Source organism: Leptodactylus fuscus, chromosome 4 (assembly GCF_031893055.1).
Source record: "Leptodactylus fuscus isolate aLepFus1 chromosome 4, aLepFus1.hap2, whole genome shotgun sequence".
Classification (NCBI taxonomy): domain Eukaryota; kingdom Metazoa; phylum Chordata; class Amphibia; order Anura; family Leptodactylidae; genus Leptodactylus; species Leptodactylus fuscus.
In genome coordinates this window covers 185,330,904-185,357,150 of record NC_134268.1, presented here as the reverse complement: position 1 = coordinate 185,357,150, position 26,247 = coordinate 185,330,904, and the positions used below count along the sequence as shown (strand labels likewise).

The following is a 26,247-nucleotide window of genomic DNA, read 5'->3' as shown; positions in this document are numbered from 1 at the left end:
TTGAACAGTCTATGTGCTCTCTAACACAGTAAACCTATGGAGTTCTCAGGTGCAGACGAATTTGCTGATTCTCCATGTACTTGGAAATGGTGAAGTCTGGTCCATTATTTGGAATCTTAGAGGTCTTTCTAAGTGAATCCATACAGGATCACGACATTGCTGCATTATCGCGATAACAACGAAATCAAGACTTGGATTCCGTTCTTCAAGTAAACCATCCAAAATTTGGCAATGAAATATGTTTATAAGCGAGTTTGTTTTTTCTCTCCTGAAGGATCCACTTCTTGTTCTTCGTGGTTTCCATTCATGAGCTTTTCTTTTGGAAGGCTATGAGATCTGAAAAATAAAAATGACTTTTCAGACTTTCAAGTTCAAATGGCTTTTTGTGGCCACACTACGGGCAAATAGTAGAGTGAAATGGTTTTCTTTCTTTCCCAGGAAAGCTACCATTATAGAAAGTAGAGTAAACACATTCATATGAAAATACTGTATATCTTAAACTCTGCTCACATCTTCCTTGGTCCATTCCATGTTTCTGCTTCATTATAGGAGCACAACAATGAAATTGATAGCAGCTTGGGTCCTCTGTGTGACAGACAACAATGGCCCCCCTATGACTCTACTGACTGAAGGCTAAGGTTACACAGTGACTTTGGCCTTGCTTCCCATTGTACAACCAAAGATCACCTGCGACTCCTTCACTAATGTCAGTGAATAGAGCCGTACTGCAACTCCTAATGTGCTGCGACCCCACAAAACAGTCAAGTAATGTTCGAATTGATGCACACTAGGCATCGCAATACAATTCCTTCCATCAACATTTGTGGAGGAGTCACAGGGCAACCTACAGATTGGAAGCAGATTTACCTTGTAATGCCATTGGCCTCATGAGTATGGTCTTGAAGGTCTTTGTTTCGTGTTTCTGGTAATAAGTAGCAGAGGAGACCTCCAATGACAGGGCCACTGCCAAAAATGGCCATTGGTATAGCTGGATGGTACCGATCCAGAAGACTAATAAGTGGTGAGATTATCCCAGCGACGCGGGCTGTCATAGAGCAAAGTCCCACTCCATTCTGCCTGGAAACAGATAGAATCTCAAAGTGAAATATAATAAAACAATAAAATTGTTTAGTCATTCATAAATACTTTATACTGGGTGGCTCAGTGATTAGCAGTACTGGAGCCCTGGATTCAAATCTGGCCAAGGACAACATCTGCAAAGAGTTTGTATGTTCTCCCCGTGTTTGTGTGGATTTCTTCCCACACTCCAAAGACATACTGATAGGGGGAGAAAATACCTTACACTTGTAAATGTAAAAAATGCTGACTCAACAGAATGCTATGTAAACATTTTAAACAATAAATTCTAGCACCAAGAAACATGGGATCAGGTATACAGACATCAATAATATTATATACATACTGTATATCAGGTAGTAATACAGTAAAGCACCAAAGATGAAGCCTCCCTCATCCTTGCTTGTCTGAGTGAGGAGGAATGGAAAGAAGAGGCTGTGAGTATTCGGGACGCATAAGACCAGAGTACGCAGGGATCAATAAATTATATCTTATACATAATGGCCAAAAATGGCCATAATCTTTTAAACCTGTTAACCTTCTTAAATAGGACCTTTCATCAAGTCTGAAAAGTAGACTTATTTAATAGGCGCTTCCCCCTTAAGCATTTTGGTGTTTTGTTTATCCAAATTCGTTCAGCCATTCCAAAGATATAAGCCCTTTCATTGTTCATGCAAATTAGAGTGTGCTAGGCTCATGGCCGGTAATTCTGCATGGCAAACAGCACACAGAGATCCAGCCCGCAGAGAAATCACTAGCCCACTTGGCTAGTATATCTTAATTTGCTTCAACACTAAAAGGGCTTATATCTTTGGAATGGCTGAATGGATTCGGATAAAGATGACACTGGTGACAGCTCGCCTTTAAGTTTGCAGGGATAAGATCTTCATACTAATCCTTTTGTTTTTTGATATATTCCAATCATTTTTCTTCAGATTAAGTCAGGGAATAATTTACCAATGTATATATGTATTTATTTATATTACTTACTTGTATAGCACCAACGTGTTCCATGGTACAATCTACATTGGAGTGTGGGAGGAGACCCACGCAAATACAGGGAGAACATACAAACTCCATGGTTGGATTTAAAGGGGTTGTCCCATCACAAGGATCCTATCTATACTGCTAGTTTATGTGGATTTAAGACTTTTCCTAAATACATTGCTTTATCAAAACTGCTTTGTTTGGCCGCTATCTTAATTTATTCACTTCATTGTTTACGCTGCATTTCTATGGCGCTTGGGATTATCTGCTCATTTGCCAAGTGATGTAGCTGCCTGCTCTCAGAGGGGGGGGAGGGGCTGGGAGCAGCTCTGAGCTGTTTGTGTCTTTTAAGTAGCGGAGCTTCTCAGAGAGCTCCGGGATTTCTGAGCTCTTATCAGTCGGTTTAATTGAATTTGGCTGATAAGAGCTGAGATAGGGAGTCTGTTACCTCTGTATGTAATGCAAACTGACTCAAATCCAGCTCTGCTACATCAGCTTCACACTGTAGTAATTCATTTACAACCAATCCCGTGCAAGTGAAACACTGCCCACCTATGTGCCGAGAAGAGCAGGAAGTGAAGAGAGCACAACAGCCTGCAGGTTAGTGAACAAGCGTCATGGGAATACCCCTTTAAACCTAGGACTCTAGGGCTGCAAGGCCTAGTGCTAACCACTGAGCTACCATACTGCACCGTGTGTGGCACTTTCAGGCATAGGAAAGTTGATTCTGGTGTAGATAATATCTAAAATCTACCCCAATTCCTAGTTGGTGTCAGTCTTAATAAATCTGGACTAATATACAGCTATTATGAAACTGTGTAGCAGTCCACATGCAACCACATACCGGTATTCTCTGTACCAGGTGCTTTAGGCCTTAACCTTCATAACTTCAGATGTGGTGCCACATGGGGGCAGTATACATCAGGATATAGTGAGGACTCCACGTGTTACTGTGCATGCTCTTTGCAGACCTATGGTTTTTTGTAAGGCACTCACCTGATGACTGTGGGGAATAACTCTGCAGCATAAATGTAACAAATGGAAAAAGAGGCTGCAATGGCAAATTTTCCAATAACTGCAAGTACAGTGATGACAACAGGTAATGCTTGGAAAGAAAAAAAGAGAGTAATACATTATTGATCATTAGGGTATTCAGTGTATTAAAGCATCGTATCATAAAATAAATTGAGAAGATAGCAGTACTGATACTAAGGCGCTGCCAGGCTCCCCTGGCTTATCTTCTGGTTTAAGGCCCTGTTCCCACGGAGTAACGCGCTGCTCATTTAGACACGTATACCCGTGTCAGAGCGAGGCGCTTCAAAGCAGATCCCATTGACTTCAATGGGGGCAGGCTTACGCACGCTACACATTCAAATCAATGGGAGGCTTTATAATCCATTGATTTGAATGTGTAGCGTGCGTAAGCCTGCACCCATTAAAGTCAATGGGATCTGTTTTGAAGCGCCTAGCTCTGACACGTGTATACGTGTCTAAATGAGCGGCGCGTTACTCTGTGGGAACAGGGCCTAACTTCTAGGACAGGGCTAGACAACCTTCGGTTGTAAAACTACAACTCCCAGCATGCATACTTGCTCTGCTGTTCTTGGAATTCATATGGAAGTGAATGGAGCATCTTGGGAGTTGTAGTTTCACAGCAGCTGGAGTGTCGACAATTGCTGACCCCTGTTCTGGGAGAAGAAAGAATCGGGCATGTTATAACCCAATTGCCAAATTTTAGCTTCATCCACCATGACAAGGGAGGGTCATATAAGATACTGTAGTCAGACACTATCAGCAAAATCAGCAGAAATTGACTTTTTCTGTAGATATGAGGGAATTGGTACATAATGATCCAAATTTGTTACAATTTTTTCCAAAAAAATGAGATTTAGGGGGTTTTCCACCCATGAATCATAATTAATCCCTGGGGTTGCTTCAGACCCCAGAACAAAATAATCAGAAGCTCAGGGGAGGTGTGGAAATATAATAATAGTAATACTGGGGTCCGGTCATCTTTCCGGTATCTTGCAGACTCCTCAGTGACGTCATGCTGAGACATGTGATTGGGCTCCAGTGGTTATATGGGGTGGAGCGTCAAAGCATCATGACATCAGTGCACTCCACGCGATCATGGAGGTCCAATCACAGGTCTCAGCAGTGACCTAGGGTTGCTTATGTCACCCAAAAGGACAGAAGATGCCAGGGAAAGATGACCAAAGAGGGCAAGGCAAGAGCTGCGAGAAGGTGAGTATGACGGCTCATTACTTCTCAGCATATCTCTTGAGCTACCAATTATTATACTCTGGCATCTATAGAGACCCCGGAGTACAATAATAACACTTCTAGTAACATAACTGGCAGACAAAACTCTCAAACATTCACAACACAGATCCTACAAGGTTTGCTCATTTTAAATTTTATGTGTTAATAAGGATACCTTTAGTCTAGGATTCTGCCACATGTAACAAAAATACATATCACGGGGTATATGTAAGGGGGGGGGGATTCACAGATAAAACCACCCATCTTGTGGCTCCATATCTTGGGGTCAGGTTTGTTCTGCTGTCCTGGGCGGTGATCTAGCTATCTCAACTTCAACTCTGTTTGTCCCCTGAGAACATCAGCTTCCTGCTCCACCATTCACCTAGCCATCCCTGCTGTCCCGACTTGGCGTAGACGACTACAATCTGATTACATCATCATGTCTACTGCCCCCAAGTCAAGACTGGAGAGATCTGCTCTAAGGTAACAAGGCTAGGTGAGTAATACTATTTTTATTTGTTTTGGGGTGACTGGTTTGGAATGTGACATCATGCACTTGCATACCTCCCAACTTTTGAAGAACCGAAAGAGGGACAAAATGTGCGGCGCTGCAAATTTAGCCCCGCCCACTTTTGTGTTGACTCCGCCCATTCTCATTAATCTTTCATGTGCCCGCACACAGTATAATCCTCCTACAGTCACCCGTAAATTATACCCTGTTTCCCCGAAAATAAGACAGTTTCTTATATTAAATTATCTAACGAAATATATGACCTTTCTTATTTTCGGGGGATGTTTTATGCAGCGGCTGGAGCGGGGAACAATCGGCAGTCATGCTGATGCTTCCTTAGCGGAGCGCCGGCATGACTGCCGGTTGTATGTGATCCAGAAGGTGAAGGGGGGGTGTCTTATTTTCAGGGAAACAGGGTATGTCACCCCTCTCTCTCCCCCAGTTTCATATACACCCTTCATCTGCCCCCAGTTTCATGTCCCCCCTCCATCTCTGCCCAAGTTTCATGTCCTCTCCATGTCTGCCCCCAGATTCATGTCCCTCTATCTCTGCCCCCAGATTCATGTCCCCTCCATCTCTGCCCCCAGATTCATGTCCTCTCCATCTCTGCCCCCAGTGTCATGCCGTCCTCTCCTTCATCTGCTCCCAGTTTCACGTTCCACCTCAGTGTACACATTACATTTACCTTCTCCTTCGCTCCCTCGCCGCTCTCTGCACGCCTCTCTCTCTTGCACACAGTTGTAGACGCGATGTGACGTCATCACATCGCGTCTACACAGCCAGTAGCCGGCGTGCAGCGGTGAAGCAAGGAGCTGAGCTGTGACAGCTCCTTGCTTTAGCCGAGTATGTGTTCAACTCTGAGTTGAAATCGGGACATACCTCCCTCCAACCGGGACCATGCGACACGTCACCGAAATCGTGAATGTCCCGCGGAAATCGGAACGGTTGGGAGGTATGCACTTGTACTTTCTGTAAGACTACTAAAACAGTACTGAAACTAACTGTAGGGGAAGAAGCATGAAGAAGCAGAAATTATCAATTTGCAATACAGGAGGCCATTGTGGGGCATTGCACTGTGTGAGGTACACAGTGGAGCATTATATTGTGTGGGACCAGTAAGTGGGCACTATACTGCATGAGGTCCTTAAGACTGAGAGGGACCAAAGAGGGAATGGCTGACGTTAGAGACAAGGCTGACAACAAACAAATTAAAACCTGATGTAAGATAATTATGCAATTCCTTACTTTTTGGTATGGCAGTAATGACAAGACATACAATTCCTCCCAATAAAAGGCAGAGGGATTGACTTAATTTCCGTCCAATAATTTGCACTATAAACATGGATCCAAGGCGAGCTGGAATTTCCACTGCTCCAAATATTAGCTGTGTGAGATATATGTCCAGCCCGAAGCTACCAACATTTAGACTTAGACCATAATACACCAGACTATTCACAAACCTGCAAACAGATCAAAAACTAAGAATAAAACTCAATGTGGAAACAAAAATTGGCAGTATTTTTATTATAACAAAGAATGTTGTTACAGGACATAGGATCCAGAATATAGTTTCCAACTGAGAGATACTTGGAGCACATCAGACTTTGTAGAAGGATATCTCATTAGATAGCAGCATTTGTCATTTTTACAAAATAAAACTAAAAACAAAAAAACACCAAAAAAAAAAGCTATCAGAGGCTACTTTTGGGTAGTGTACCTCTTGGTGACAGATCATTTATTACTAAACATGCCTGTGCAATGCACTAAAAGACATTTTTTCCCAGTTGACAGACTTTAAGAGGAGGTGAATCATTGGACTGCTTTGATCTCAATGAAGTCAATGGGAGTCTTATTTTTACACATGTATTTTTTACACTTGTATTTTGCCAAAACTCCGTGTGAACGGGCCCTAACACTGGTCAGTTTTTGTGATAATTAGCCTAATATTTGCGTTGTATGAATAATTCTGATATCTGGTGATCCCACTCTCCATGACTGGTCCCAATGACTCCTGTTAGCGTGTTTGTGCCCATAGTGGAAACTTTTAAGTTTTAACCACTTATTTGGGTTAAAGTGAACCTAGACCTAGTTTCCTATATTTACTGCTATCCTATTATGTGTTCTTCTTCCCAATAGTGTGTGTTGATGATTGACCTAGGAAAGTAATTCGTAACCAGAGTTCACACTCAAGAAGTCACCCCGGCACAGCCAAGACAGGATCCAGGCAATGTGTTATCCATCAATACAAATGCAGAATTAATGAATTCAATGAAGCTCATGCATGTCGCTACTGAAGTTTCTTTCTGGCATGTCATAGTAAAGGTGGAGCAAGACTGATGCCAGAAGAGTGGCGTCCACTTGGCACTCCATACCTTATCCTGTCAATCAAGGCTAGACGTATATTGACATGGGGAGGGGAAAGTAAGTGGCTGTCAAGCACCTATATCTATGCAGCTATAGTGGGAGCAGTGGCGTAACTACCGCCATAGCAGCAGAGGCAGCTGCCACAGGGCCCGGGACATTAGGGGCCAGGCGACAGCCGCTACCGCTGCTATCATTATACTCGGGGGTCTTTTCGGACCGCCGAGTATAATGATTGGCGGACCAGGAGAGGTAAGAAACATAACAAACACAGTTACTTACCTCTCCACGATCTGTGTAGACTTCGGCCTAGTTGTCTGATGTCTCATAACCCCGGCCTGCGTCCCGGGTCATGTGACGTCTGACGTCATTGAAGATCGACTACTTCGGAGGCCGACAGCGTAGGAGATGGGAGATGGGTGAGTAACAGTTTTTTTTTTTATGTTTTTCTCCCCCTGGATCTCCGATTATTATACTCTGGAGTCTAAAAAGACCCCAGAGTATAATAATTGTTTATGGATGTCCATAGTGAGACATAATACTGTGTGCAGGGGCGACTATGGGGCATAATGCTGTGTGCAGGGGCCACTATGGGGCATAATACTGTGTGCGGGGGCCACTATGAAGCATAATACTGTGTGCAGGGGCCACTATGGGGCATAATACTGTGTGCAGGGGCCACTATGAAGCATAATACTGTGTGCAGGGGCCACTATGGGGCATAATACTGTGTGCGGGGGCCACTATGGGGCATAATACTGTGTGCAGGGGTCACTATGGGGGATAATACTGTGTGCAGGGGTCACTATGGGGGATAATACTGTGTTCAGGGGCCACTATTGGGGATAATACTGTGTGCAGGGGCCACTATGGGGCATAATACTGTGTGCAGGGGCCACTATGGGGGATAATACTGTGTGCAGGGGCCACTATGGGGGATAATACTGTGTGAAGGGGCCACTATTGGGCATAATAGAGCGCGCAGGAATGCGTAGCAGGGGGTCGGTCGAGGTCTTCAGCATCAGTTGGGGGGGGGCATGTCAAAAGTTCGCCACGGGGCCCTGCCATTCCTAGTTACGCCACTGAGTGGGAGCACCAATATGAATCAGATGAGTACATCATACCCATCTCTTGGTAACCCTACGGCAGATGGGCTTACCATTTAGTATGTAGGTTTGGAATACTAAAACACCAGTCCATGAGGACATGCCTTAATTTTATCAGTTTATTCTCCTATATTGTTTATGCCACTCTATATCTCCTAATATGTTGCAGATTGCCATGATATGGCAATAATAGGAATGTCTACTATCATTGTATGTTTGCAACTAATCCTTCCTTTGAGGAAGACGATGCCAGGTAGGGAAATTAAGGTGCACAAAACAACGGCTAGACAACCTCGACCTTCACCCTTGATCCACACAGATAGCGTCTAATAGGATTCACTGATTCTATATATAGGAGATTAGTAGCAATGTAGCCCCTGTTCACATCAAGTTAGACACCTCCTTTTAAAGGGAGTCTGTCACCAAGACATTTTATATCAAACCAGCGCATTGTAGGGGACCATATGCTGAACACCATTATTCTTTTAGATAGTCCAATAGGTGCACCATTTCCTTGAATAAGGTGTACTATGGTTATGGTGAACTACCAGTACCTGGCGATATATATGTACTGCTACCTTATTATGATTTCTTCTCTAAAACTGTGTGTTGATGAATGACCTAGGGCCCGGTTCACATCTGCATTTGGATTTCCATTCGGGGAATCCTTTTGGGGAGCCCCTGACCTGAAACCTATCTGCATAAAAAAGCGGTTAGCTTAGAAAACTGGCAGACCCCGTCGACTATAATGGGGTCCGTGTGGTTTCTGCATAAAAAATTCTGAGAAAAAAGTGCTGCTTGCAAAAAGTATTGTATGTAATGAATCCATTTACTGCGTGCATGGAAAATAGAAAAAGAAACAATGTTGCAAATAGGCTTGATGAAAAACCTCCCACCGTTTAGTGTTTACAGCTCCTATGCCAAATTATGGAGATTCAGGGCTATGACTAGGAAATGGTAGACAAAAAATGAAAGATTTTAAGCTAAGACTTACAAAGTTATTTTATAGATGCACCAGAGTAATACAAAATGGCTGCAAACACAATGGGAGATTTATAGCAACCGATCGCAGGGAAGATTTCATTACTTTTACTGCTCTTTAAAAAAAAGAAACCTGATAAAGACAGATTGTATTATGGGAAGTTGTTATAAATCTGTCCAATAACCTTTATAAATAGAAGAGATCGGCTGTGTTGTCTTTGCTACATAGGAATCTAATATTACATGCCAGTCAAAGTGAATTGCCAAACAAGTTATACAAGAGATGACTCCTATCTGACATAGCAAATCTTTGTTCTGGCCCATGATGGGGTTACGTCCCCCTATAATAGGGTATTTTGTCAGGGTTTGTCATTGACAGACAACCCCTTGGTAGAGTTAACTGTTTTTCCTGACTAAGTTCATTTGTGCACAGAACAGGATATCATACAGTTACTAGTCACCTCATAGGTAAAAAATATGCAAATCTGTTCTCCAGGATGTAATTAGGAGAACAGTGCCTCTGTATGCCGCCCTCTAGGGGCAGCCCCCTTAACATCATGTATGACTTGTTTAGTAAGCCTAATAACATAATGCGGGGATTATTGCCAAACAAGTATTTCTATTCTAAAAGGAACAGATTCCCAGCTATGGACAGCGCTGTTTCAATCTGTTGGATCTCCTCAGCATAGTGTAAGGATACTAGTTTGGCAGAGTGAGAGACTATAGACCAGGGTCAGGGGATAATCATACTCATTAGGGAGAGTGTGCACCTACGGAGACTTACAAGCCATTTTTGCCTGTGTAGGTGCACACTCTCCCTAATGTGTATGATTATCCCTTGATCCTGGTCTATAGTCTCTCACTCTGCCAAACTAGTATCCCTACGCTATGCTGAGGAGATCCAACAGATCAAAACAGCACTGTCCATAGCTGCATATTTTTTACCCATAATCAGGGGTGAACCTTCCCCTTTCGCCGCCCGAGCTAACTGCAGAAAGCCGCGCCCCCCCCCCCCCCCCCGCCGGGAGCCGTGGCCGGGTGGATCGGCGGCGTGGCCGGTGGATCGGGGGCGTGGCCAAGTGAAGGGGTGGGGCTTAGCCCCGTTCGCCGGCAGAGAGTAGGCCCGGAGACTGCCTGCTCTCTGCCTTAGCGTGAGGGGAGGCTGCTGGAGCAGCGCTGCTCCAGTGGCCTCCCCAAACCACCGCTCGGTGATAAGCCAGTCCAGGACAGCTTGTCCTGGACTGGCTTAGGTTAGCAAAAATGCCACCCTCCCTGAGGCCCTGGCATAGTGCCGCCTGAAGTGCTCGCTTCAGGTCGCCTCATGGGAGGTGCGGCACTGCCCATAATCCCTAGCGGAGCAGAAATGGCTTGTAAGTCTCCGTACACCTGTGTAGGTACACACTCTCCCTAATGAGTATGATTATCCCCTGATCCTAGTCACTTCATATTAATATATCTAATATACATGTATATACAATATGCTTATAGTACCGTAGTCCTTCGCAAAAAAAAAAAAAAAAGCTATGATCCATATTTGGTCCTGTGAAATACATTGGCAAAATAATTAGATAGTACTAAATATGGCGTCGGACATGTGACCCCACATAGGTCATGCGATCCCTGACATTCAGCTAATTGTCCAGTAAACTGGTTAATTGAGGAGCAGAATACATACAGTATAACTAGAGATGGGCAATGTGTGACATGCTGTCCTGGACTGGCTTAGGACAGCAAAAATGCCGCCCCCCCCGGAGCCCCGGCATAGCGTTGCCTGAAGTGGTCACTTCAGGTCACCTCATGGGAGGTGCGGCGCTGTCTATAGACGAATACAATTAAAACTGAAATACCTCTGTGGGTTATTGTACTTTGGAGAGACACAGTAACAGTTTTCTTGCAATAACATAACCCTTTCAGTTAATGTTACTGTCACGGGATGGTTAGAGTCTATACTATAGGCAATGTGTAATATATATTTCATGTGGAATGTATTCTCTAACCTGTTATATACATCAATGTGTAGTTGGCTGATTAGGGTCTAGTGTGTTAGCACATTGTATGCAAATACCTCTAACTAGTGAGGACAATGGGTGGAGATAATCTGATCAGTGTCTCCAAGAAGATGTTGGATGGTGCATTGTCCATAGTAGACAGGGAGTCTGCTCTCCTTGGTATAGGTGAGGGGGGAAGGATCTGTGACTCAGCCCTTCCCACCCACAGATATAGGTGTAACAGTTTAGTATATAGATATAGCTAGCAGTTAGTATGTGTTAGCCGGCCTGTGCACAGCTCTGTAGAGAGCCAGGATTTAGTTACAGGACCAAGGAACCAAAGTTATCATTGGATTGTGACTTCTGTGGACTTATTGTTGTTACGGTTGATGTGACCGCCGCCGGCTACTAACTTTGTGGATTACAATAAATTGCTGTTGTCTCCCGACCTCTTGCGTCCCTGTTGATTCAAAAGACCATCCGGAGGAAGACGTATACCTTCGCTCCGTGACAGTTACCAGTTACCAGGGTGTAACATCGGAGTAGCAGCTGCCACAGGGCCCGGGACATTAGGGGACCCAGTGAGCTCTTGATGGGTTTTTTTTTTAATAGGCCATTACCTGCTAGAATAACTTCAGCAGGTAATGGGCCCTACTTACTTACCAATCCTCGCTCCTGCTCACGGCCGGCGGCGCTTCCCTTTCTGCGGAGGCAGCTGTGATCACAAGGGGGATCAATAAGTGAGGCCACAGGCCCGCGAACCACACAAACACCGCTATCATCATACTCAGGGGTCTTTTCAGACCAGGGGCTACTATGGGGCATAACAGTGTGTGCAGGAATGCGGGGGGGGTGGGGTCGGTCAGTTGGCTGGGGTCTTCGGGGGGGGGGGGGGGGGTAGTTCAGGGTCGGAGGCGGAAGGCACAACCTTAGCCTTCCATGTGTACATTTGCTCTCAATGTCCATGAAACAAAGGGCTCTGTGAGGAACTACTCAAGGCAGGGACAAAACATTATAATCTGTACGTGAGTACATTGGTTGCATTGTCTTGGAACTTACCATACAAAACTCATGACAAGTGTTACTTTTCTTAAACTGGGAATCTTGAACAGATCGAGCATAGTCCCAGATTTAGTCTGCTTTTCTTCCTGTAACTGAGAGATAAATATCAGGATTAGGATTCTGAAAAAATTCTACAATGATAGATTTTTTATTAGACTTTCATCATGTTTCTATAGGTTGGATCTCCACCAATTTTTACTTTAGGCTGAGGCCCCATGTTACGGAAACGCAGCTTTTTTATTGCAGATTTTGTTGCGTTTTTTGGAGCCAAGAATGGCTACAAGAGGAATCAGAAATATAGAGAAAGTTCATATCCTTCTATTTTCTGCTTAAACTTGTCCTGGCTTTGGCTCATAAAGACGCAAGAAAATCTGCAAAAAAAAAAAGGCTGCGTTTCCACAATGTGGGGCCTTAGCCTTAAACACATTTAGGCTCTGTAATATCCACTTTACGGCCGGGCCCGAAGGGCCGGAAATGCCGCAATTTGCAGTGTTTTACAATAACTGCAAAGTGGATGGGATTCATGTGAATCCCATGCCCACTTTCCATTTAAAACTGCAGTGCGCTTACGCTGCGATTTCCAAAACCTTAGCCTAAGGCCGGGGCCCCATGGGCTGGAAACACAGATTATTTTGTTGCAGATTTGTTTGCGTTTTTTTGAGCCAAAGCAAAGAATGGTGTAAGAGTTAAGTCCTCCATCTTTGTATTTTGGCAGCCATCTTGTACTCTTTCACATAAGTATGTATTTTTCTGCTTAAGTCAAGGAGGCACTTTGTTAGACTTTAAGGAATGTGATAATGAACGTTAATGCATAGGTTGCTAATCCTTAACTCTCAAGGGCCTCATTTTGAGAAGATGCAGCTGACTTTGTATATCTCTTACCTCCTTTACATGATGTATGGACACATAACCAACAAAAGTATTAATCTTATGGTATCTGGGCACTTTGTCATATTTTATGGTATATGAAGGTCACTTAGAGTGTGTATAGACAGAATCTATGTAGCTTATTGTTAATTAAGTTGGAACATGTCATCTTATCTCTTTTGCCATGATATATACATATAGACAGTCTGGGATGTTAGCTCACACATAAGTATTTTGAATCCTTCTTTGTTTCATGGGAAAGTCCATCCCAGTGTGGAAAGTTATAATGAGATGCAGATTATAATGAGCCTCAGCCAATAGTCATGTGCCAGGCTTATCTTATATCTCTATGACCAATCATGGTATACTAATTAGAATAGCCAAGCCAGCTCTTTGTCTGTAATGTATTTAAACTACCTTTTTCTTACAATAAAATTAGAATTCACTTGGTACACCATCAGCTGTGTGCGTGTGTCTTCTGCAGGCCTGCGATCTAATCTCTAATTAGGACCTCTACAACATACGGAGGGATCCATTGATGTCCCTATCAATGGCTACAAAAGGAATGGGAATATATAGGAAGTTCTTATACTTCTCCCTTCTGCTCAATCCACTCTTGGCTTTGGCTCAAAAAACCACATCAAAATCTGCAACAAAAAAAGGTATCATTCCGCAACGTGGGGCCTCAGCCTTAGGCTGGGGAGAAAGAGCAAAAACATTGCATTTACAGTCCCTGCAGTGTAGAATGTACCATGTAGTGAGCTCGATCTGTTGGTGAATTCCATCTGCTGATTTTTTTAATGCAGAAAATCTTCAGCATTTCAGTCTGCTGTCCAATCCTTATCCCCAAAAGTTCCAGGTAAATGATAAGAAGCAACAAACCTCATTCACATGCTGCAATTATAACCTGTAATGCAATGTAACCTGCACTGTTAGTCAACTTTTGCAAGGAAACACTGATGGAAGTTTTGCAGCTTGTATGTCCAGTACGGCCCCAGTCTAAAGGGGAGTCAACCACCTCCCTCAAACATCTACAGCTGTGCACATTACAGTGATAAATAACATACCTTTGACCTTTTGCAGATTTGGAGAACCACAACTTTCAAGCCTTATATGATTGGGGCAGTTGGTGCACTGGGGGCTGGCCTTCAGCTGGAGCACTGCTCTTACCACACAGAGCCCTACCATTTCCATCTTGCACCATCCCCTGTAATGAGAATTGATCCTCCCACTGCTATGACATCACCCACCCTACTTGAGCAGCAGGTGCAGTGCCTTCTTTCCAGTGCACCAACTGCCTCATCTGCATAAGACATTCAAATCTACAGAAGTTACATACATAACAGGGGTATATGGGTTATCACTGTAATATGGTGATAGCAGTTGAATATACATGGGGAGGTGGTGGACTCTTTTTAAGACTCCTGCAGGCAATAAGGGCTTCTTTACAGAACAGTAAAAAGCATCTGTCATGTGGCCATTTTTAAAACAATAACCATGAATGAATGTAGTCACAGGTTTTTTTGGCGGACAGAAAAAAAACAGTCTGAAAAAAAAATACAGATATGTTCTATAGTTATTTATTTTGGGAGATACGCAGACCTCATAGAAATCACTTGTTCCATTGTTAATTGGGTTTGTTACCTCCGTTAGTAACTCCTCTGGTATATTCTGTCTATTAAATGATGCTGCTTTTTGAAGAAGTTTTTTTGCTTTCTCATTTTTTCCCTTTGTCAAAAGCCATCTTGGTGATTCTGGAAGAGTGCTGTAAGAAAAGACATATTACATCGATGAAAATAAGTATATTTCACGTAGATCTCCAGTTTATGTTTTAAGAATTGATGATTTCGCTATAGATCTGGCATTGCATCCAACTAATGTCAAGTGTCAAGAGTTACATAAAGAAAAGAGGGGACTGTGCATTTTATCCAGCCTGGGTGACTATGTGACTAAATGATGTCTGTCTGTAATAGAGATGAGCGAACAGTGAAATGTTCGAAGTTCGATTCGAGTAGCCGCTCAATACTCAACTGTTTGATCGAACATCGAACCCCATTATAGTCTATGGGGAATAAATACTCATTTAGGGGGAAACCACTATTTGACTCAGGAGAGTCACCAAGTCCACTATGACACCCCAGGAACCACCCCAGAACCAACGTTGATTGGCCGAATGCTGTACTCTGTATGGCATTCGGCCAATCAACGCTGGTTAATGCATTCCTATGCCGAGATGTAGCAGTGCTGGCCGTGCACTCAGCTTGGCTACACCGGAGATGGAGCCGAACTGAGCGAACGGCCAGCACGGCTACACCGGAGATGTGAACCCTGCTGCACACTCAGCTCTCCTGCATCAGAGATGCGCTGAACCCTGCTGCACACTCAGCTCTGCTGCATCAGAGATGCGCTGAACCCTGCTGCACACTCAGCTCTGCTGCATCAGAGATGTAGCAGAGCTGTGTGCGCTGAACCCTGCTGCACACACAGCCCTGCTGCATCAGAGATGTAGCAGAGCTGAGTGTGTGCTGAACCCTGCTGCACACTCAGCTCTGCTGCATCAGAGATGTAGCAGAGCTGAGTGTGTGCTGAACCCTGCTGCACACTCAGCTCTGCTGCATTAGAGATGTGCTGAACCCTGCTGCACACTCATCCCTGCTGCATCTCCGGTGTAGCAGTGCTGAGCGCATGGCCAGCACTGCTACATCTCAGCATAGGAATGCATTGACCAGCGTTGATTGGCCGAATGCCATACAGAGTACAGCATTTGGTCAATCAATGTCGGTTCTGCTGGAGGAGGCGGAGTCAAAGATCGGTCCACAGCAGTCGTCATTCTGGTCCGATCTTAGACTCTGCCTCCTCGCAGACGAGCCTCCGGCAGAACCAGCGTTGATTGGCCGAATACTGTACTCTGTATGGCATTCGGCCAATCCACACTGGTCAATGCATTCCTATGGGAAAAAGTCAGCTTGCGCATATCGCAAGCTGACAGGGATCCCAACCAGATAGAGCCCCAAAGAGCTGGGTGAGTAACATTTCCACCTAAATAAAGGTAATCCCTAGCTAACCCTGCCAGTACATCTATCCCTGTCTCACAGTCACATAGTTCACAGTCTCATATGAACCGGATATTAAATCCACTGTTCGTATAAATTGGAGGTCACCTGATTTACCCAGCCAATTACTTTTTCTGATTTTTTTTCGATGCCTCCATTGTTGTAGTTCCTGTCCCACCTCCCCTACGCAGTTATTGGTACAAAAAAATTGTGTAGAGAAAACAGATGGCACTGCTACAACTTTAAAGAGACAAGTCCATTTTTTCTGTTTATAAACAATTATTAAATAGTTCTTTTTCACCTAGCCGGTCAAATGGACAACCATATGTTATTGAAAATATTCAAGGGTGGTGCTCAACGTCCCATTGCAGCAAGAAGATATCTTCAAATATAGAAAGAAAGAAAGGGGGGCACTCACCACTCAGACGAATTTTTCTTAAAACAACGTCCTTTATTAGGTAACAGCGTTAAAACCATCCTTTTGGAAGGGAGAAAATGCACATATAGGCGTGTAGAGGCCTCTACACGCCTATATGTGCATTTTCTCCCTTCCAAAAGGATGGTTTTAACGCTGTTACCTAATAAAGGATGTTGTTTTAAGAAAAATTCGTCTGAGTGGTGAGTGCCCCCCTTTCTTTCTTTCTTTCTTTCTTTCTTTCTATATTTGAAGATATTGGTATAAAAAAAGTGCCAGGGATGGTGGGAGGGGAATCAAATTTTTAGCGAGTTTGCCACCTGGTGTTCGACTGGAATCGAACATCTCAAACAGCCTGATATTCGATCGAACATGTACTCGATCAAACGCTGTTCACTCATCTCTAGTCTGTAACTGTTAAATTGCTGCTATAGCTTAGTTACTACTTGGACTTCGCTCCATAGGAAGGAGAAGTCAGGAGTATGTGCCTGACATCAGCATTACACAAAGTGATTCTTATGCTATGAGTAGAGACGGGCAAACTACTTAGTCACAAACCGGATTCGACCCGAATATTTCAAATCGTACAGTTTTTAACAAAACCAAGCAAACGGTGATTCCCTTCAGATAAATGGCCCCATTATTCTCTGGGGTTTCTTCAGACCCCAGAGTGTAATAGAGATAGGCCCAGGGGAGGTGACAAAATATTAATATATTCTTTATTTATTTATTTATTTTTACCCCTTTTGCCACCACCAATTATATTCTGGGGTCTGAAGAGTAACTTCAGCTGTTTGCCTTAGAGAACTAGAAATTGGATAGTTAAGTTGCTTGGAGCCCTGAGAGTATTCTACACTATATTTTATAGATAGATTCCTAGGATCCCTGACAGTGTTATACACTATGTGTTATAGATAGGTTCCTAAGAGCCCTGACAGTGTTATACACTATGTTTTATAGATGGGTTCCTAGGAGCTCTGGCGGTGTTATACACTATGTTTTATAGACAGGTTCCTAAGAGCCCTGACAGTGTTATACACTATGTTTTATAGATAGGTTCCTAGGAGCCCTGACAGTGTTATACACTATGTTTTATAGATAGGTTCCTAGGAGCCCTGACAGTGTTATACACTATGTTTTATAGATAGGTTCCTAGGAACCCTGGCAATGTTATACACTATGTGTTATAGATAGGTTCCTAGGAGCCCTGACAGTATTCTACACTATGTTTTATAGATAGGTTCCTAGGAGCCCTGACAGTGTTATACACTATGTTTTATAGATAGGTTCCTAGGAGCCCTGACAGTGTAATACACTATGTTTTATAGATAGGTTCCTAGGAGCCCTGACAGTGTAATACACTATGTTTTATAGATAGGTTTCTAGGAGCCCTGACAGTGTAATACACTATGTTTTATAGATAGGTTCCTAGGAGCCCTGACAGTGTTATACACTATGTTTTATAGATAGGTTCCTAGGAGCCCTGACAGTGTTATACACTATGTTTTATAGATAGGTTCCTAGGAGCCCTGACAGTGTAATATACTATGTTTTATAGATAGGTTCCTAGGAGCCCTGACAGTGTAATACACTATGTTTTATAGATAGGTTCCTAGGAGTCCTGACAGTGTTCTACACTATGTTTAATAGATAGCAATTCTTGAGAGGTTCGCTCATCTCTAGCTGTGAGGTCTTATGAGCATAGACCTAATATGAGATTCTGTAACACCTACCAGATATAGAAGATTAACAATCCTGTGGGTGCAGAACAAGCAATCTGTAGCAACCTCCAGTTCCTAATACCATAACCAATCCCGGCCAGAGCCATCTGTCCCACTGCAAAGCAGACATGGCCAGTGATGGTAGCGTAGGCCCGCTGAGAAGATCCTACCCACTCTGCAACTGTAAAATAATAATCATATTAAGTTTCTTTGCTTACATGTCTGTAAACTGATAAAGAAAATATTTCACAAAATTAGTACTTTTATGCTTTTGCACAAATTATGTAAGAAATATGATGTAATAAATACGTCCTCCCTTATAAAAGGCCTGTGTATTATTTGTGATCTTCTCACTTCCATCTGTGTTTGTTACTCAAATTGCTGCTCGTGTGCCCTGATGAGACAAACCCTTAACTTGGCTTCCTTGCATTAAATAGGGAAATTAGATTGTGAACCCCCTAGAGGTCAAGACCTGGCATGGATGTATATACTGTATATAAATCTTGTACAATACTATGGAACACAGATAATGATAAAGAAAAAAGATTAGATCAGCAAATCACGAGTCCCATTAGAGCGAACCTTTCTAAAATTTAATTGGTCAGATATCATAAAACATAAGAAAGTAAAGTATTTTACCTAATACGAGATTATTAATCAGGACCCCTGACATAGCGATTCCCACAACACATCTCAGCGCTGTATAGACGTAAAAATCTGTAACAAATGCCGCTCCGATGCCGAACGAGAACATCAATAACATTGACAATAATATAACAGGACGCCTCCCAATCCTTGAAAACACAGCAATAAATATCTGTAAAATGTTAATTGTACTTCTTCATTCACATACAGAGGGGCTGGAGTTGTATTATAGCAGAGATTTATGTCTGTGTATTACAGATGATCTATAGCCCCTGACCAGGCCCCAGGGAGCCCTCACTTGTAATAGGAGCTCTTAGGTAAATGAAAATTAGGATTTCTACTCCCTTATAATGGAATTATTTACTCTATATTGATCTCAAACCAAAGCAATTCTATAAAAGTGATGAATCTCTGCTGCAAAAAAAATATTCACTGGCCTGTTAAAAAGACATAAATTATAGTACACATAATAGTCTTGGCAGTGGCCTTATATCTGCTAAATCTGCTCCCTTCTCACAAATACAGTCACTAGTAACAAGATTATCTTCACTACATTTTATATGGTGTAGCTTTCTAATGAACCAGTTGTGGGCCTGCTACTTTAAAGTGTAATTTCTATTTTATTTCTTTGCTATTGTGTCAAGAGTTATGTGGTTATTAACCTATCTAACTTCCTTTTAATAGAAAACAGGCAGTAAAGTTACCCATTAGCAATGCTGTAACTAAGCACTGCAACTGCAGTATGTAGAGCTGAAGCATTTACCAAACAGGGGAAAAATAGTCTACTCAAATGGCTTTATCTCTGGTTTTATACCACCTAGAAAAATAGTATCACAAGAAAGATAAGATTCTCAGCTTTCATATACTGCTAAGACTGAAGTACTATATAATGTACCAAAGCAGTTGGTTGGTTGCAGTTGTCCCAGACATACATGAAGACTAACTTTGAAACAATCTTGTTTACTGATGTGTGCCTTGCAATCCTGGATGGTCCAGATGGATGGAGTAGTGGATGGTTGATAGATGGCCACCATGACCCAACGAGGCTGCAATGTCATCAAGGCGGGAGGAGTCATATTTTGGCCTGGAATCATGGGGAGAAAGCTGGTAGGCCCCTTTAGGGTCCCTGATTATGTTTTTGTCCATGGTACAAAACGATGAACCGTGCCTTCTGTAGTAAAATCATGCACGACAATGCAACATCTCACGCAGCAAAGACAATCTCTGAGTCAATGGCTGCTATGGGCATAAAAGTAGAGAAACTCATGTTGTGGCCACCATCTTCCCCTGACCACAACCCTAGTGAGAACCTTCCTTTGTAGTATCCTCAAGCACATTGTAAGAGAATGGGAGGCAGTTCACATCCAAACAGCAGCTCAGGGAGGCTCTTCTGATATCCTGCAACAAAATTCAAGCAGAAACCAACCAAAAACTCTCAAGTTCAAAGGTTGCAAGAATTGTGAAAGTGATATGAAAAAATGTTAACTTGTAACTTGGCCACTTAAGATGTTTTTGATTGAAATAACTTTTGATTTCAGTAAATTTAACCTCTTAAATGCTGTAAATTCAACAAATGACCATTTTCGGGTTTTTTACAACCTATAAAATGTTTAGAAACTCTGTTGTGCAGAATAATTTGTAACTGTGGATTTAGATTTTTTTAATCTGTGGAAAAAAAATGTTTTGATTGGGAGGTTTGTCCAGTAAAATTTGATATACTGAATGCCATTTGCATCGACCATTTGTTATTATTATTATTGTTTTTGTTTTTTTTTATGTAGATTGTGCGCCCCACATAGAGCTCACAATGTACATTTTTCCCTATCAGTATGTCTTTGGAATATGGGATGGAAATCGATGCAAACACAGGAAGAACATACAAACTCCTTGCAGATGGTTTTTTGCCCTTGATGGGATTTGAACACCAGGACTCCAGTGCTGCAAGGCTACAGTGCTAACTACTGAGCCACCGTATGGCCCTATTATTATTATTTATTTATATAGCACCATTAATTCCATGGTGCTGAACGTTATTATATTAATTCCATGGTGCTGTACATTATTATATTAATTCCATGGTGCTTTACATTTGGGGGTTACATACAGTACACAGAATATACAGGTAGATATAATACTAACAATGACTGACTGGCACAGTGGGGTAGAGGGCCCTGCCCGCGAGGGCTTACAATCTATGAGGGAAGGAGGGTAGAGACAGAAAGTGAGGGGGAGACTGTACAGATGGTGCTGTGTTGACAGTGTTATTGGAGGTTGTAGGCCTTCCTGAATAGGTGAGTCTTCAGGGCCTTCTTGAAGCCTGTGATTGTGGGGCTCAGTCTTATGTGTCTTGGTAAGGAGTTCCAGAGTATGGGGGATGCACGGGAGAAATCTTGGAGACGGTTGTGTGAGGAGCGGATGAGGGCAGAGCGGAGTAGGAGGTCATTGGAGGATCTGAGGTTACGTCTGGGCAGGTAGCGGGAGATTAGGCTAGAGATATATGGAGGGGACAGGTTGTGGATGGCTTTGTATGTCAGTGTTAGTAACTTGAACTCAATTCACTGGGCAACGGGTACCCAGTGAAGGGATTGGCAGAGGGGAGCTGCCGATGAAGAACGGGGGGTGAGGTGGATTAAGCGAGCAGCACAATTTAAATGACCACCCACCTTTGGTAAATGCCTCAGCTCTGCATATGCACAATGCAAATGTGTATGGACTTTCCCTAGTAACAGAGGGTTGCTAGAGAGAATGTTACAGCCTGTTTTCTATTATAAAGGAAGGTAGATAGGATATATATATATATATATATATATATATATATATATATATATATATATATATATATATAAAACCAGCAATATGCCTGCAGGTTTTTGCTGTTTTCAATATTATATATTGTTCATACTGTGTCATTACTATATTAGTACATTAGTAATATATAGTTCATGCTTAGATCTCAAAAACTAGGTAATATTAATTCATCTATTTTACAAGGAATACCATTCTGTCCATATAAAGAGACATATAAACCTCTTGATAGGCTGGTTTTATAACTACTTGTATTCTCCTCAATATAACAGTTCTGGGCAGTTTGCTTTATGGCATTCCTCTGTTATTGCTCATGGAAATATATAAACCAATAGGATGTGTCCCTACACAGATTGGTGGCATTGTGTGAACAGTGTCAGACTGTAACATACTGTAAAGTTGTCAATTTATTCATACAAAAAAGTGGTAACATGAAACTTTGGAGAGTCCAAATGGACTCATTTAGGACAGGACCAACCTTTGTATACTATATACAGTACATGACTCTCAATTCTACTAAATGTACTGTACCAGGTAGTTTAGCTATTACAGTATCATTACAATGTCAGGAAGTAAAGGGGTTAATCCGATAACAGGTTTCCTATGATGACACTCAGTCACAACCTAGTAGATTTATATGTGGTGTAGAAATGTCGGCTCAGTGTATACCGGCTATACTGCTAATGCTTACCTGTCTCCTAAGGGACCAAAAATAATGGATCCAATAAGGAGTCCCAGCATGTAAATGGCCTGGGAAATGTCCGTCTGCTCTTTCCTTTGACACACCAGGTTGTACTGTATTATTAAAAAATACACATATTATACGGAGCATACGTTATACGGTACATTTTACATATGGTTGATCACAAACCTGTACATAAATCAATCTTTTCTGACATAACCATGCTGATATAAATGGATATAACACTCCAGTATTTTTTTTCTTTCATTATGTAGTAACTCCCCAGTTAGTATTACCTTAGTAAGTTATTTCCTTCTATGTGAAAAATCATATGATCCTTCTCTATAGTTGGGTCGTGTGATCTCAAGGTAACCCCCAACCTACATAAGCTCCCCATTGGGGGGGAGGGCACAAACTGCTATTGCTAGCTACTGCTGGTTATATACGACTTCTGTCACATAGTTATAATGTAGGACATCACAATACAGCCTCCATGACTTCATATATTGGAGAATATATAGAGAAAGATAATTGCAATGACCGCCAGCAGGCTGAGATAGTACTGTCTCTAGCTGGCAACCTCATACTGTGATGAGTCATTATGGGACAGATCAGAAACAGACAGAATGAGGTAATAACTGGATATTAGCACAATAACAGTGGCCAGGCAATATGTATAATATACAATCAATATGTATTATATAGAACTATGCCCAGATGCTGAGGATCATAAAAATGCAATAAATAAGGAATCTCTTTAATTCCATAATGTATAATCAATAATGTAACTGCAACTAGAATTATTAGGAATATTAGATGTCATGTCGTGTTCTGTTGAGTGTTACAAATTATGTAAATGGTAATATTATCCTGTACAGTCCTATGAAAAAGTTTGGGCACCCCTATTAATCTTAATCATTTTTTGTTCTAAATATTTTGGTGTTTGCAACAGCCATTTCAGTTTGATATATCTAATAACTGATGGACACAGTAATATTTCAGGATTGAAATGAGGTTTATTGTACTAACAGAAAATGTGCAATATGCATTAAACCAAAATTTGACCGGTGCAAAAGTATGGGCACCCTTATCATTTTATTGATTTGAATTCCCCTAACTACTTTTTACTGACTTACTGAAGCACAAAATTGGTTTTGTAACCTCAGTGAGCTTTGAACTTCATAGCCAGATGTATCCAATCATAAGAAAAGGTATTTAAGGTGGCCAATTGCAAGTTGATCTCCTATTTGAATCTCCTCTGAAGAGTGGCATCATGGGCTACTCAAAACAACTCTCAAATGATCTGAAAACAAAGATTGTTCAACATAGTTGTTCAGGGGAAGGATACAAAAAGTTGTCTCAGAGATTTAACCTGTCAGTTTCCACTGTGAGGAACATAGTAAGGAAATGGAAGACCACAGGGACAGTTCTTGTTAAGCCCAGAAGTGGCAGGCCAAGAAAAATATCAGAAAGGCAGAGAAGAAGAATGGTGAGAAGAGTCAAGGACAATCCACAGACCACCTCCAAAGAGCTGCAGCATCATCTTGCTGCAGATGGTGTCACTGTGCATCGGTCAACTATACAGCGCACTTTGCACAAATAGAAGCTGTATGGGAGAGTGATGAGAAAGAAGCCGTTTCTGCACGTACGCCACAAATAGAGTTGCCTGAGGTATGAAAAAGCACATTTGGACAAGGCAGCTTCATTTTGGAAACAAAAATTGAGTTGTTTGGTTATAAAAAAAAAGGCGTTATGCATGGCGTCCAAAAAGAAACAGCATTCCAAGAAAAACACATGCTACCCACTGTAAAATTTGGTGGAGGTTCCATCATGCTTTGGGGCTGTGTGGCCAATGCCGGCATCAGGAATCTTGTTAAAGTTGAGAGTCGCATGGATTCCACTCAGTATCAGCAGATTCTTGAGAATAATGTTCAAGAATCAGTGACGAAGTTGAAGTTACACCGGGGATGGATATTTCAGCAAGACAATGATCCAAAACACCGCTCCAAATCCTCAGGCATTCATGCAGAGGAACAATTACAATGTTCTGGAATGGCCATCCCAGTCCCCAGACCTGAATATCATTGAACATCTGTGGGATGATTTGAAGCGGGCTGTCCATGCTCGGCGACCATCTAACTTAACTGAACTTGAATTGTTTGTCCAAAATACCTTTATCCAGGATCCAGGAACTGATTAAAAGCTACAGGAAGCGACTAGAGGCTGTTATCTTTGCAAAAGGAGGATCTACTAAATATTAATGTCACTTTTCTGTTGAGGTGCCCATACTTTTGCACCGGTCAAATTTTGGTTTAATGCATATTGCACATTTTCTGTTAGTACAATAAACCTCATTTCAATCCTGAAATATTACTGTGTCCATCAGTTATTAGATATATCAAACTGAAATGGCTGTTATAAACACCAAAATATTTAGAACTAAAAATGATTAAGATTAATAGGGGTGCCCAAACTTTTTCATAGGACTGTATGTAGTGGCAATATATAATATAGTACAATGCCAATATATCCATTGAGGGTGGGTTCACACCTGCGCCCGGTCTCCGCTTTGCAGGTTTCCGTCTTCTGCCCAAGAAACTGGACAGGAGATGGAAACCGGCAGTCACTTTTCAAACCCATTCACTAGAATGGGTTTGCAAAGTGTCCGCCTGTGAGTGTCTTGTGCCTCTCCGCGGTGAAACACTTTTTTTTTAACCGGACACAAAGACGGACATGAAAAAAACAGTTTTGCTGTTGAGGCGAGAAGAAGCTCACGGGCAAACACTGACTGCCGGGTTTCCATCTTCTGTCCAGTTTCTTGAGCAGAAGTCGGAAACCAACAAAGCGGAGACTGGGGCGCAGGTGTGAACCCGCTCTGACTTGTAGTTATATTGTCATGCAGTACAAGTATATAGCATGTATTTACTATATTGCAACAAACAGACTGTTTTCATATTGTTATTCCTATATTGATTGCTTCCAGCTATAATAATCGCTAAGATACTTGGAACTTGTAAGTATAAAATATACAGGGGATCATAGTAACTCCAGGTTAAGAAAGGACTTGGAATTAGTAACCTCCAGCTACAAATATGTTATGTTATATATTCTCATTATTACAGATATATCTGGCTGGTGTTGCATTGCATCATCTGCATTGCTGGTAACTTTAGATCAATAGAATTTAAATTTGAGAGATTTTTGGTGATGAAACATGTACAGACCTCAATGACCAGTGTTGACTTCTGCTGTGATGTGTCGTACACCCAACCATCCTGACAGTCTTGTGTGCGGTTTAGTCCATACCTCTTTATCGATTCTATATCCCAATCCACTGGACTGTACATAAGGCATTGCTCGTAGTCTCCATGTACATTACGTGGAATGGTTAAATTTAGCTGCACATCCTCAGTAAGATTTGGGTTTTTCTCTAGGATCCAGCTGGTATTGCAGTGGTGAGGCACAGAGATTCCCATAAACACCTGTCCAAACATATGGAAGGCATTGAAAAAACTAAGGAAACACAACATGAAGACCAAACATTTCTGAAAGCGACCAAATTCTCCAACATGTTTTAGGATTTCCCCAAAGTCCGTCATTGTCTCCAGTTTCAAGGTTGTGTGAAATGCTCTAGTCATGCAGACAGAAATTAATAGTTAATCCTTGTCAATGTGCTACCTCAAATAAGCCAAAGTCTCACATTGAGACTTTGGTTCACTTTTAT

At 42.1% G+C, this 26,247-nt stretch overlaps 1 protein-coding gene across 1 annotated transcript; it reads right to left on the bottom strand.

Moving 5' to 3' along the window:
- LOC142199916 (solute carrier family 22 member 13-like) lies at positions 1-26,139 on the bottom strand. The gene is given in 10 exon segments (XM_075269843.1): positions 1-336; positions 868-1,077; positions 3,061-3,169; positions 6,083-6,297; positions 12,333-12,427; positions 14,847-14,967; positions 18,398-18,572; positions 19,031-19,185; positions 22,533-22,636; positions 25,748-26,139. Coding segments are annotated over 10 exon segments (1,653 nt in total). The 5' UTR covers positions 26,123-26,139; the 3' UTR covers positions 1-242.
- Between the last annotated feature and the right edge of the window lie 108 nt (positions 26,140-26,247).